This window comes from Lolium rigidum, chromosome 3 (genome assembly GCF_022539505.1).
Source record: "Lolium rigidum isolate FL_2022 chromosome 3, APGP_CSIRO_Lrig_0.1, whole genome shotgun sequence".
NCBI lineage: Eukaryota > Viridiplantae > Streptophyta > Magnoliopsida > Poales > Poaceae > Lolium > Lolium rigidum.
The window spans coordinates 269,481,800-269,495,225 of record NC_061510.1 but is presented as its reverse complement, the minus strand read 5'-3'; the positions used below and the strand labels follow the sequence as shown (position 1 = coordinate 269,495,225).

Below are 13,426 nucleotides of genomic sequence, written 5' to 3'. Positions count from 1 at the left end.
TTTCCTCCGACTGGCCGTGGCGGCGAGAGGAGGAGTTGCAGTGGCGGAGTTCCTGGTGGTGGGGGAGGTGGCTGGAGTACAGTCGTATCGGCGCGGTGGCGAGCGGTCGCTGATGGAAGGCTTCATGGAGAAGCTTCTACAGGCGAGCCCTCAGTTCAATAAGCGTGACCCTCGTCGTCATTGGGGTCTCTCGGCTCTGCTTGTCCTCTTGGCCGGCCATGGTGGTGACGGAGGGGAGATTAGAGCTGCTATGATGTCGGCGGCGGCGAGGTATGCATGGCTGCCTTCGGAATCTGCGGTGCCTGCAGTGGTTCCCAAGCGGCGGAGAGGTGTTGCCGCCGCTATCCTCGGCCAAAAGGATGGCCCCGCCAAGCTCGAGATTAGTTTCTCGGGTATGTTCTTCCTCCTTTGCTGGAGGATCTTCTCAGATCTCAACGCGGCGGTGAACGCCGGTACTTCCCCAAGTGGTTTCGTCCCCGGTGGAAGCGCAGGTGCCCGTGTTTGGAGGTCAAAGTTCGATGACGGCGACGCTGGACTCGATCGCGTTTCTGCGATCTTCTTTAAGGTGTTTACTGCAAAATTTAGGGGCTTTGTTGTATTCTTTTAATTTCTTGAGGTCCCTTCTGTAAATGTACATCCCACGCAGGTTTAATGCAGATTCCAGGCCCTTCGTGGCCTTACCTGTTCAAAAAAAAAAAACTGAGTGGTGTGACTTTAACAAATGCTGTTGTTTTTCCTCTCTACCCTATATACCTAGTGATCAGGTGTGCACAAGGCTCGGATAGCGAAACTTCAGGAAGAAATTGTGTTCAGTACGTTCAGACTGGAGCTTCTCCGTCATAATTCATGCCTTCATGGTCAACAAAGTTGCTTGCTAAGAAAATGTGTTCCTATTTATCACAAAGCATTATTTGTGGCAATTCTGGTGGTCTTTGTATGTGTCTAGTCTATTTCACATGTGCGCCCTTTGAGGATTAATTACTTGCTAAGAAAGTGTGATGACAAACGTGATCGTGTTGTCACATCAAAGATATCCAGTACCTACCTGCACAATCCACATAGTCCTAGTGGTTGGTCTTCAGCATTCCACTTGTCATTTTCTTCTCCTGCTTCGTTGAAAGTTGCACTAGATTTGCTGATCAGAAACGTGATGACCAGAAGCATCTAAAAACCTAATCAATTTGGTTTCTGCAAAGAAACGTTGAACTTTCAGAACGGAACTGTATAAAAAGGTTTGCTTTTGTAATCTTCTGCTTATGAGATGATTGGAAAGGAAGGACTCAGCCAATAGAGTCATAGAGATATGGGCAACTGCACGAGCTTCAGTCTTCCAAAATGGTATATTCATCTGCTGGAGATAAAAATAAAAGTATATACTTGGTGGTCTTTTTATAAGTTGCTTTCCATATGATCGATACATACTCTAATGAGATCGCAGGGGATTCAGTGAGCTGCACCGCGATGGCATGGTTTCTGTTGACGAGGATGGAACTCATGAAGGCATAAAGACGATTCGGATTCAGAAAGCCTGTGAATTCGTTACCAACTCTGTGCTCTGTGTCTGCATTATCACATGGAACATGAACGGCAAGGTGCATCATATTCTTGGTTGCGTTCTTCTTGATGGTGGTCGGTCCATTTTCTTTGGTTTAATATTTTGTTCTTTCGCACAGATGTCTTTCCAGGATGTAAGGAAGCTGGTGAGCTCCGACAGGAAGTTTGATTTGCTGGTTATTGGGCTGCAAGAAGCCCCAAAATCTGGTGTTGCTCAAGTTCTGCAGGAAGCCATGGCTGATACACACATGTGAGGATCTTCCAGGTTAACATTTTTTTTATCAACACTTTCAAGGTTTCCACCGTATTCTGAAATACGTCGATGCTTGTCAATTTCAGATTGCTATGCCAGAAAAACATGCAGTCTCTTCATATGTATCTTTTCGGGGCAAAGAGTTCGGAATCATATATCAGAGGTGATCCTGGTTCTATGTATGAGTACTATTGATGTAAAAAGTGTTTTTCTTTTTTGCAAAAAACATAAAATAAATAAAGTGCTTTTATGGTTTGATTGTTTAAGTTTTATTAAAGTCCTAAATATGGGTAGAGATGAAGGTGGATAAACACGCAGTCGGAGGCTGCGGTGGTGTAATTGGGAGGAAGAAAGGAGCTGTGGCCATGTACATCAATTTCAGTGGGATCCGGATGGTGTTTGTGTCCTGCCATCTTGCAGGTTGCTTTCTAACTTGTGGTCAATTCATTTCTTATTAGCATCACTAAAATTGCTTAAGGATGCCAATGCGCCACGACCTCTACACAACTGCTGAACCGTCAACCTGGAAGATTTATTGATTGTGGTACCACGTCTAGAAATTCTAGCTAAGATTATCTCAGTGCTAATCCAAAAGCAACAACCTCCTGCAAACACTGAAGACGGTTCTGGAAGCAACAACCAAGTCGATGATATAGCTCTTGTGTAAAATCAATGTCATTGCATATAACTAACAAGATATCTTATTGAAGTGTAGCTCATGAACGTAAGGTGGAGAAGAGGAACTCTGAATGCCAACATATTTCACACTCGCTGTTCTCCAAGAATGACATTCATTATGCCAAATCTGCTGACATAACAGTGTGGCTTGGCGACTTGAATTACAGATTAGAAGGAATAAGTTCGATGCCTGCAAGGAAGATGATTGAGGAGAATCGTCAAAGTGTAAGTCTATGCTGAAATTGTCATAGCTTACGCAACATAAGCGCCTCACATTTATCATTTTTTGCATTGTTTCAGAAGCTAAGAGGCAAAGACCAGCTTCTGCAAGAGGCTGAGAAGGGTCAAGTTTTCAACGGGTACTGTGAAGGGACCTTGTCTTTCAAGCCAACATACAAATATAATGTTGGAAGTAGCAACTATGATACAAGTTACAAGGTACCATCATATCAGGACTCTCACTTTGTCTATGTTTTATCTGAAAGAGATCTTCTATATTTGGGAAACTTAATGCCTTATTCATATGGTCTTCACTTCCTCAGATCAGAGTGCCATCTTGGACAGATAGGATATTGTTCAAGGTTGACCATACTTCTGGCTTGGATGCGATATTGAGTTCATATGAAGCACTTGATTGCGTTAGGAGCTCCGATCACAAGCCTGTGAAAGCTCATCTTTGTCTGAAAGTAGGTGGTGGCGATGCGTAGATTTATGTTACACTTGACATAGTGCAAGTATGTTAAAATGATTGATTTGTTGTAACAACACTTGTAAAGGAAAACTGCACCCAGCAGTCAGTGTACTATTACCAAGTCAACGAATCTTGATTTGCACACTAAAATACCTCAATTTGTGTGTTTTAAATCTTCAAGTTGTGGCTACACTAAGAGATGGCCTGCAGGATGCTAGAGTAGCAGTTAACTAACAGCAACAATATGTCAACACACAAGTTCGCTCTCAAACCCCAGAAAATGTTTGCAGGGAACAAAGAAAGTTAATGGGTTTTCAGTACCATAAATAGAGCTCCATTTGTTATGGATTTTCGGTTACAAAAAAAATGTCTAGCAAGGATGGTACAAGCAAAGGAACTTCACATGTCACACAATTTTCATGGACAGAGACAAGTAAACTTGATGGAACCCTATTCATGTGAGTTCTTGGCCACCCCTGCCTAGTGTACATTTCCATTTTTTAAAACTCAGAAAATCAATTCGACCGTATAGATACACATTTCTCACTACTTAATTAAATTTCTTATGGGCTTTCACTTACAAAGGAATGTCTAGTAAAGATGGTACAGAACAAAATAATTTGACTCATCACACCAGTTTCATGGACAGAAACAAGGAAACTTGACAGAACCCTGTTGGTGTGAGTTCTTGGCCACCCCCTCCTCACTCCTCAGTGTACACTTCTAGTTAACAAAACTCAGAAAAACATTTCGTCTTTGGATTGAGCAGACAAATAGTCGTTGTCTTTTCCCCCCTTGCCACCTGTACTAGTCAAACTGCTGCTGCTTGGAGCCTGGATGTTTTCACTGAGATCTTCCTCTCTTTTCCAACTTGAGAGGGTGCCGTGAAACCACTGAACACACGGAAAAGAAAAGTCAATGACTGAACTGAAGTTTACAAAGAAAAATGACTGAATTGATTCGCTTTGCAAACCTTGTTGTTTTGACTGTTCTTGTTGATGAGGCTGTCCTCACAACTGTGTGAGATTTCTCGATGATTTTGCCATTTTTCAGTGCAGGCCTCACGTTGCCGCACCGGGTACTATTCAAACCCAATTTAGATTCACCAATCTGACTCGTGGCAATGTGTGTATTCTGTTTCTTCTGAATATGCAACATAGGCAGATCAGCAATTCAGCATGTGTATGCCTAAACTGTACTACCACTAATTGATTTGGACCCGGATATGCTCACCTGTTTGTCGCCACAAGTCAGTTTATCTCGTCCCTTTCCTTCAGGGCATCTTCCAGTTTGCTGCATACATACAAACAGAACAATGAGTAAGTTGAACATTAAGCAAATTTGTAATCTGGCGTCGTGCACTCCTGATTCAACTCACCATCCCTCGTCTATTTTCATCCTTCAGTACTGTCATGTTATTCTTCTCGGCCATCGTCTGTTTTCTTTCTGGCTTTGTTTCTTTCAACACTTGTCTTTCCTAAAAGCAGCACAAAGAGTGAATCAGCAAACGAGTGCAGTTGTTCACAAAAACGAGCAATGGGGATGCAACCATAACTCACATCAGTCCTCAGCCTAAATGGCCTCTGAATGGTTTTCTTGAGCTTTCCTCCTTGCTCTGCAATCATCTTGTTGTTCTGCCGTTTGACCACCTGCATTTTGTCATGGAAGCATTTTCAGGCTCCACATAGCGTACTTACAGCTAAACTATGACAAACCACATTATTAACATCAGGTTCAGTACCTTTTGAGGAGCATTCTCCTTGTTCTCCAACTGGTTCATGCTTTCATCTTGCCGATGTGAATCTTGAGCGGTCGACTGATCGCCGGACGACACATTCTCCTTGTCGTCGTCTTCGTCAAGACTGTCAGGCTGCAATGGTTCCACCTGAATCCGTGAACCCTGCAGCACCTCCTTCTGTTCCCACTTGCGCCTTGCAGATCCCTTAGACGAGTTCTCGTCCGCACTGATGTTCTGACGGCCGCTTTGGTTCCCTTCATCTGCTTCAGCATTACCGCATTTCGCCGAAAGGCCTAGGATTTTCTTCCCATTCCTTGGTTGCAGTTGTACTCTCTTTGCACTCTTCGCCGCCGTAATCGTTTCTTCGCACTTCTTGGCGACCTTATTCGGAGTGGACACCTGGGCCAAGTACCTGCTAGGCACCTCCCTGCACGCCAGGTTGAGCTTCTTCAGCCTGGAACAGACCTCGGCCACGGGAGGAGGAGCCTGGCTCTTCTTCGCCGGCGTCTCCCTCTTGGGCGTGGTGGTGAACAGCGCCTTCACCACGGCCCCCTTCACCTCCGGCGCCGCCGCGGCGACCGGCTCCCTCTGGTGCTTCGCGCTGAGGAACAACGGCTCCTGCCTCGGACGCAGCGCAGTCTTGGTCCTGGGCGTCGTCAGAGCCTTCTTCCTCGCGCTGGACGGCTCGACTCTGGCCCGGACCGGAGAAACCCTGAAGGTGCGAACCCCGTGGTCGTGCAGCCTGGCCCTCGCGGCCTTCGAGGCGGCGGCGGCCTCCGCCGCCATGCTCAGCCTCGTCATCCGGGCCCTCCGCGGCTTCGCCGGCACTGATTGGGGGCATTTCGGTAGCATCGAGCTGCACGACAGCGAGAAACGGGCGCGCGTCAGTCCAAAGAACAGCCGGCACAGCTGAATTCAGGTCGTGGCAGTGCGGCGAGAAAAAAACAAAATTCAGATCAGGGGACGCGCGCACGCACCTCTGGTTTCGCCGGCTGATGGCCCTCTGCAGCTTGACGTTGGGGCTCCTGGCGGCCATGACCCGCATGAAGAAGCTCCGGTGCAGGGCCTCCGGGTCGACGTGCTCGTGGCTCTGGTCGCAGCCTGCACCCGCGCGCGCGGCGATTGAGGCGGATTCGTCAGCACGGCCGGATCGCGATTTGGCGTCTCGCAATCGCGGATTAGGGAGGTGGAGTGCTTACCGACGCGGAGGCAGAACCAGGAGGGGTCGTCGGTGGGGCGGGCGTCGTCGGGCGCGGTGAGGTCGACGAACTTGGGCGCCTCGATGTCCTCGTAGAACACGCTGTCGTACTCCTCCAGCTCCTCCTCCTGCCCCTCCGTGGCGCCGAGCCTGACGGGGATCTCCATCTGCGGCGGCGGGTTGGATCTGGGTAGGTAGCTCGTGAGAGCGGCGGCGGAGATGGTGGTCGACGGCGAGCGGGGTGTGGTGGTGCTGTGGCTGTGGGGTGTGGCGAGTTGGGCGATGGATTTTGAGTGCGAGCGACTGGGAAAGTAGCCGTTGGAGCGGTGGGTTCTACTGTATTTTTTGTTCTTTTCTTTTGGATTTGGACGGAACCGTGGGCCGTTGGCGATGGGTTGTCAAGGTGAAAACCCACCGGACTAAGGTGGATCTGCACTTGCGATGGTAAGAAAACTACTGGGCTGCACTTGTGAATTGCGATGGTAAGAGCATCTCTAACATAGCCCGTAAATCTCGCCACGAAACTGAATTTTTCTGACGGATTTACGGGTCGGGCCGAAATGCACGCAGAACAGAGCCAGAATACATGGGCCGGCCCGAATACGAAGTTCAGGGGCCCGAGAAATCGAGCGGACCCCGTATTAAAAGGGTTCGCAGAGGGGAGTTCGGGTCGCAAACCCAAGTCCCCTCCGCCATTCCTCTCCCTCCGCGCCGACAGTCGCTAGCTCCGACGAGCAATTTACGCGCAACCAGCCATCGATCCGTAGCCCGCCGCCACGCTATGGCCTCCCGTGGAGGTTCCGACGGCCGTGCTGTGGGATTAGGCGGCGGCGACTCGTCGCCGCGTCCATCTGTCTTCCGCACCGAGGCGGAGCGGCGCAAGTGGAAGAGGAGCGAGGGCGCGCGCAAGAGGAGTGCTCGCCGCTGGACGAACTGGGGGCTCACGCCCCCAGCGAAGCTCGCGCGCTTCGCCAACCAAGGCGAGGGCTCCTCCTCCGGGCAGTCTAGCCGCACACCTCGGCTGCCCGTGGAGGCGAGCAGCGAGGAAGACGACCTCGTCCCCGCGCGTTCGCCTACCTTCTCCGCCGGGGAATACGTCCACGGCAGCGACGAGGAGGAGGCCGTCATGGCGCAGACCTGTGCCATCAGTGAGGCGGAGGCGAGGGCGCGCTTCCGCCCGGAGGAGGCCGACACCGTCCGCCAGGTCAGGGAATACGAGGCGGCTCGCCGGGAGGCCCGCGTCCGCCAGGTCAAGCTCGAAATAGTCGAGCTTGACAAGGATGACGTGTGAAGATCTTCCACGCTGCCGACCATCTCCGCCAGCACCGGCACCGCTGCGCACCATAGGTCATATAGGTCGCATTTCGCTTAGCTAGGTTGCGCTTGCCGGTGTACCAGTATTTACGTTTTCAATTGCAAGAACTATGTAAGTATCGATGCTCAATCAGAGCATCTATATCATTTAGAACTATGATCATCGCCTCAATTTACCCGCGCATTCGAATTCCTCTTTTCAGTTCCATTTTACGGTTTCTATTCTGCGCCACTGCGAATTTCGTCAGAACTCGCGTTTTCGGTGCACTGAACTCGGCGTTTTCAGTTTGCGTTTTTTGGGGCTCTACTAGAGATGCTCTAAGAAAACTACTGATCGGTAGACTTCTCCTCTCCTCTCCCCGTAGCTCTCCACCGCCCTCTTGAGAGTCATTGTAGGAAACCCGGCTCGCTCCCCCTCCTCTCTGGAGGCGCTGTCGGCCGGCTTGGAGATGGACGCGTAGCTCGGGATGTAAAGAGTAGTTTTAGACTTTTAGTCTGGTGTTCGGCGGTCTGCCGGTTGTGGGCTTTATGCCCGGTAGTACGAGCGGTGGTATAGATCTTGGCGGCTAGATCTGGGGCAAGGTAGGACTCTTCTCCTTCTCCTGGTTGCTCCTCTGGTTGGAGCAGAACTTGGAGGGAAGGAACACTGCTTCTTCCAATAAAGTCGTTTGTCCGGGCTACCATGAGGTGCTGGAGCGCTGTGTTGCGGAGCTTACTCTGCCAGGCCATAGAGGCGAGGGAACGAGGCGAAACATCATGGTGTCTTCTACAACTATATGGTGGCGTCAGCTACCTCTACGAGCGAATCACGCGATGGCCATGTTTGCCACCGCGATCTGTGGCCGAAAGGGCGGCCCTCTGAGACGCCCTCATGGTGTTCTTCTCAACCTCCAATGTGGAGGCATTTCTCCGAGTTTCTCAACGGAACAAGCGACTTCTCGCTGCCAAGTGGTGCATCCCCGACGGTGTCAAGGCGCATGGGCGGGCACATGGTATTCATAATGGGTATTCAAAATAAGGTAATACCCAGAATTAATTGGCTCAGGTGTCCTGTCCTCTCGCTGCCCACAGTGTCACTGCCCCCACCACACCGTATACAGAATTGAGTGCCATCTCGGCCTAGCAATGTCGCTGGAGCGAGCAAGGAGATGGATTGGATTGGTAAAATCTAGTGCTTAGTATGCTGCTACTATGCTAGAATGACGGCCATATTGGTTGGGCTAGGTGGGCTGAATAGTACATGATTTTTTGTTGGCAAAAATAATGGGTATTCAGCTAAATACCCATGAATACACTTGCGCCTGCCTATGTCAAGGCAGCCGATGATGGAGGCTCAACCCTGGTGAAGAGGACCTTGGACTTAATTGCTTTTCTAGTGCAACTTAGAGCTCCTTTGTGTAACTGTGTAGGGCCATGTTGTAATTTCTTCTCTCTCAGGGTCCTATGTCCTTCCAGACCCCTTCCCTGAAAAAAGAAAAGAAAAATCGTTGATCTGCACTTGCGAATAGATCCCACGCGCCCATCATAGATGGGTGTTTAACTTGTTTTGTTTTAGCACGTGTTTAGTTTAACTTTATTCTGTTTCCAAATGTACTGTTCAAAACAAATGTCGTAGGGTTCTTTCAAAAAAACTGAATCATGAGAAATTCACTCATCGACCCAGAATTTTTCTCAAGCCTATAGCTGAATTCCGTCCATTCATTTAGCATTTTCTCTTTTCATCCATTCAAAACATATCCACTGTTGTCCTTCTCTCTCCTCGAATGAAAGCGAGGGGGTCAGCGAGAGGTGCATTCCACGAAGGCACGAAAGGCACGACTAGGACTAGCGTGTGAACTCTCCCGCTCCTCCAACTTGGACGTCTTGTGCTCTCTCTTAGTTTGTGTCTATCCTATGCATGAGCTTATTTGCACTTTGAAAGTTTGAGTTGTCACCTATAGAGGGTAGGGGTTGAATGGACGTTTTATAAATAATTACTAATTTGGATCGAAAGAATACATAAATAAACTACCTGTTTAGTCTTGAAACACAAAAGAACTTGATGCCAATATTCAATGTATATCTTAAATCCAACTCATGCTATGTACACATTACTTGGGGAATTTCTCCATATAAAATTCAATGAAAATATTAGTCCGCATGGATTAGACAGATTTGGTGCACCCAGCACATTGGGATCCTCTTTTTAAATTTTTTGAAAATTGTACTTTTAAGTTTCAAAAAATTCTAAGATTTATTTCGGGAATACGTATACATGGAATGTATATTCGTGCAAAGTTTTGGTAGAAATTTGTTTTGTCTGGGGCTATAGAAAAAACCATTTTCTAACTGTTTATAACACTAAAAATAACTGTTTTTTTTTGTTAGAAATTTGTTTTGTTGTATTTCCCAAAATACAAGGTATTTGGAAACAAAATTTCTAGCATATATTTTGGATGTATATATCTAGCTATATATTTTTCAGCCAATTTTTTTAGGAGTCAAGAATACCAGTTTTTTTTGTTTGGAAAAAAGCTCACTAGTACCTAGGCGCATTGATTAGTTTTCGATAGGGATTATCAATAATTACCAACACCACACAAGGGGCTCATGCACTTTCACCCGCTTTTACTTCCCCTTGCAGGAGTAGACTTTGGCTCCTTAGATAGGGGCTTTGGCCCATGCGGTTTTCACCATGTAACCTGCCCCTCACTATATAAGGGGGTGCAGAGATCCTTTACACGGGACGAACCGGACGATCGATTCCCTCTCTCATTCTCTCACTAGACAAGTTTAGCGCTTCTTCTTCTACCTCTAGCAATACATCTCAAGGAGTACTATTGTTGTGGGTTTTCACCTCAATCCAGATATACACTCAGATAAGCAGGAGTAAAGGATTTTGCCTCCTCATGAGGACCCTGAACCTAGGTAGAATGTTGTGTCTCGTGTGAGATCTTTAGCTAACCTTCCCTCCTCCGGGTCCATCGGCGTACATCCGGCCCCAAATTAAGCCATCCCATGGCATCTGTTTGCTTTGTTTTTATGTGACACTATTCATGTTAGATTTTTTTTTCCTCTAAGAGTAGTTTGAATTTGGTTATGCAAGTTATAGGAAATGTAAGCATACATTCCGTGAACACCCATAAATTTGTTTTCAATTTTTTTGATATAATTGAAGAGTGTTATTATGGTATCAAATGGGATTTGCTAGTCCTCAGCAACTTCGTACCCAGTCAAGTTGTACATCGTTTGATTTGATTCGTGCGAGTCATGAGTTGCAACATTAGCTGCAACTGAGATTTGATGACATCATCTGACTGAGAACGAGAATAAAATTAGTTCTCAGTCGACTAAGAAATAGTCACGCCCATCAAATAAGGCAAGATATTGCTCCTCTAAAAAAAGGTCAGAAACCCAATAGAACGGACCGGTAGGTGAGCCAAGATAAGAGATACAGAGGAGGCGGCCACAACCCATCTAGGGTTTCGTACTCCTCGCCGGTGCCGCCGCCGGTTCCTTCCTCCTCCAGTGGCCTTTTGGGTCTTGGAGGTGTGGCGGACCATGGCCCCTCGCCGGCGGGGAGTTTCCGTTCTTAATTTAGTTTGTTTTTCAATGTCTTTTTTTTAGGATGGTGAGGCGGCGGCTACATTCGAAAGTCAGAATAAGGTCCTCCTAGCCCTATCCTTGCTCCGGTGGTGCGCCTAGCGTTAGCGGAGGCGTGTGAAGTTCTGTGCCCGGCGGATCTCCTGGGACCCGGTCGATTTTCGTATTTGTTGGTGTGGTTTCATGTCAGTCTTTTTGATCTATGGTTGTCATCATTGGTGATGGTTGTTGCTTGGGGTCTTAGCACGACGACTTTCCATCTATCTTCTACAACAAGCTCTACTACGATAAGTTTTATCCGGCTCCGGCGATGGAGGGGTGAAGACGGCGGCGCGCCTTCGGTTCGCACTAGTGTGTAGTCATCGCTAGGTGGTCCGAGTACCTATTTATAATTTTTATTACTTGTTGGGCTATTTGTACTACTTTTAATAATTATTAATAGATTGATGGAATTTCGAAAAAAAATAAGGCAATATATTACAAGATATCGTAGGGTGCTCATTTCTCTGCCATCCCAACCTGGCAGAAGAGAGGAGAGCGAATAGCCGCAGCCGAGGAGATATCAACTTCTAGCCCCACCCTGGTGGTCTCGTTCCCACTAGCGCAAACCAATTGACTTGACCACCATTTCCTCGCAATTTCCATGCACTGAACACGCCACGCCCACAAACCGTTCGACGCAATGCCTGAGACAGACGCCGGTGCCGCCGGGGGTTGACATCGCCACGACCGAGACGCGAAGCGGTGGGCGGGTGGGAGTTTGTTAGCGGAGCGGGGAGAGGTGTCACCTCACTCCCCCTAATTTTATTGACTCGGCATCTACCTCGCCGTCAATGTCACGTGCTATTCCCTCCTTTCTCCCGTCGTTTCGTTCCCCTTATCTTCTTCCCTGAATTCTTCTTCTGTGAAGCTCGCGTGGAAGATCCGGCTGCCTCCCTGTCCGTCTACAGCTGACACTCCTGGAACAAGAAGCCAGCAGACAGACAGAATCGAAGGCGGGCGGGGGATCTTTGTTGAATTATCGGTTCTTGGTGAGTTCTTGCGGCGCTAATTTCTGTTCTTCTCTTGGTAAATTACATGAAATTTCTTTGTTTTCCATGACGATTCATCCATTTCTGCAACCACTCAAGAGGTTGTTCTGGTTGCGCTCGTCTTTTCTGGGGTGAATTGTAATAAGCTATGTATCTTTGGTGGGGTTGCTTTGCGAGGACTGGCACATTGACTTGTTTCTGTTCAAGTTCAGGGGTTGAGAGTGTGATGAGCGGGAGCATCAGAAGGGGTTGTCTTCACTGATCTCTATACATCGCCAGTGAATCTTCTTAGATTCCCCCGTTGGACTGAGATCCGGGTATGTTCTGCCTTTTCGCTTACAGCGCAATATAGGAACTGCACAAGGAACACTCGGACCAAACACTCACCATGACACCATCCACGCATTACTAGTCCACTAGATACATATGAAAAGCGGAAGTCACAGAGAACCGCATTGACCTGAACATCCGGCATCCTACCATTTTGTCCCTTGCCTTATCTTTTCCGCATAAGATAGCATCAAAATGGGTCGGAATGCTGTATTAGCTGCTCCAAGTATCTATCTTTTTTTGCGGGGATGCTCCAAGTATCTATCTAAAGGCTCTAGAAAGGCATGACATCAGCTGGCTCTTCATCCTGCCACGTGGAATGCCGATTGCTGATGTGGAGGAGAGCGAATAGAACTGGTTCTTAATTCAGCTTCAAAATCCTGGAGTGGATTTAAATCGAGTGATTTTTTCTCTCAAATTAAATCCACTCCAGGCTTTCAAGGCTTCCTGAGGTGAGGAGCCATTCTGATTTATTTCCCCTCGGAAGGCGCCCATGCATGTTCTGGTGCAATTAATTTGAGCGGATGATTCGTACCGGAATTGCAGCATGATGTTGTTTAATTGCCACACAGCCTGAGTAAACGTTTTAAGGTGAACTGCATCTAGATTTTGCACCATCCAAAGTTCCCAGAGGGTTTTCATGTATATTAGATGTCCGATATATTTTAAATTATCATGTTGGTACCAATTTTCTATGTAAAGACTCCAAATAGTATTTGCCTTTATTAGATGTTTTCATCTTTCTTTTCGACAAAGGTATTTTATGAATATCAAGCTGATACCAATTTTCATGTACGATATCAGAGGAAAACAAGCAATACAGAAAACTGTGGAGACTGGATACGTGGTGCGGTGGTTGTCTTCCAGGAAGTCCATTGTGGTTCATATAACATCCCATATGGCGGGTCAAACACCATCTGTATTTTGCTGAGTTCAAGGTTGCTGGCTTGCCTTCCCTAAGGTAAGAAGCCATGCCTTTCGTTTACTGATGCTCCAAAGCTATTCAGAGTCTTCTTTTGCATTATTTGATACCTCTGAAAGCTTATGCTGATATTTC

General features: G+C 47.5%; 2 protein-coding genes across 2 annotated transcripts; one reads left to right on the top strand and one right to left on the bottom strand.

The window, feature by feature from the left end:
• Window positions 1-1,171: 1,171 nt before the first annotated feature.
• On the top strand, window positions 1,172-3,299 carry LOC124699470 (type IV inositol polyphosphate 5-phosphatase 11-like). The gene is made up of 8 exons (XM_047231768.1): window positions 1,172-1,338; window positions 1,439-1,592; window positions 1,674-1,804; window positions 1,894-1,970; window positions 2,102-2,227; window positions 2,523-2,710; window positions 2,786-2,923; window positions 3,028-3,299. Exons 1-8 carry the CDS (start codon window positions 1,304-1,306, stop codon window positions 3,190-3,192), a joined length of 1,014 nt encoding a protein of 337 aa, XP_047087724.1. The 5' UTR covers window positions 1,172-1,303; the 3' UTR covers window positions 3,193-3,299.
• Window positions 3,300-3,987: 688 nt separating this feature from the next.
• Window positions 3,988-5,965, bottom strand: LOC124696502. Its single transcript, XM_047229225.1, has 7 exons — window positions 5,892-5,965; window positions 4,918-5,770; window positions 4,736-4,825; window positions 4,555-4,653; window positions 4,410-4,469; window positions 4,150-4,319; window positions 3,988-4,069 (listed from the first exon to the last, which is right to left on the bottom strand). Exons 1-7 carry the CDS (start codon window positions 5,957-5,959, stop codon window positions 3,988-3,990), a joined length of 1,422 nt encoding a protein of 473 aa, XP_047085181.1. The 5' UTR covers window positions 5,960-5,965.
• Window positions 5,966-13,426: the final 7,461 nt, after the last annotated feature.

Coding starts and splice junctions, on each gene's coding strand:
- LOC124699470 (XM_047231768.1), top strand. CDS start 1,304: ATGGGCAACTGCACGAGCTTCAGTCTTCCAAAATG. Junction 1,593..1,673: donor CATGGAACATGAACGGCAAG/GTGCATCATATT, acceptor TCTTTCGCACAG/ATGTCTTTCCAGGATGTAAG. Junction 1,971..2,101: donor TTCGGAATCATATATCAGAG/GTGATCCTGGTT, acceptor AAATATGGGTAG/AGATGAAGGTGGATAAACAC.
- LOC124696502 (XM_047229225.1), bottom strand. CDS start 5,959: ATGCGGGTCATGGCCGCCAGGAGCCCCAACGTCAAGCTGCAGAGGGCC. Junction 5,771..5,891: donor ATCAGCCGGCGAAACCAGAG/GTGCGTGCGCGC, acceptor GCTGTCGTGCAG/CTCGATGCTACCGAAATGCC. Junction 4,826..4,917: donor AGGAGAATGCTCCTCAAAAG/GTACTGAACCTG, acceptor GACAAAATGCAG/GTGGTCAAACGGCAGAACAA.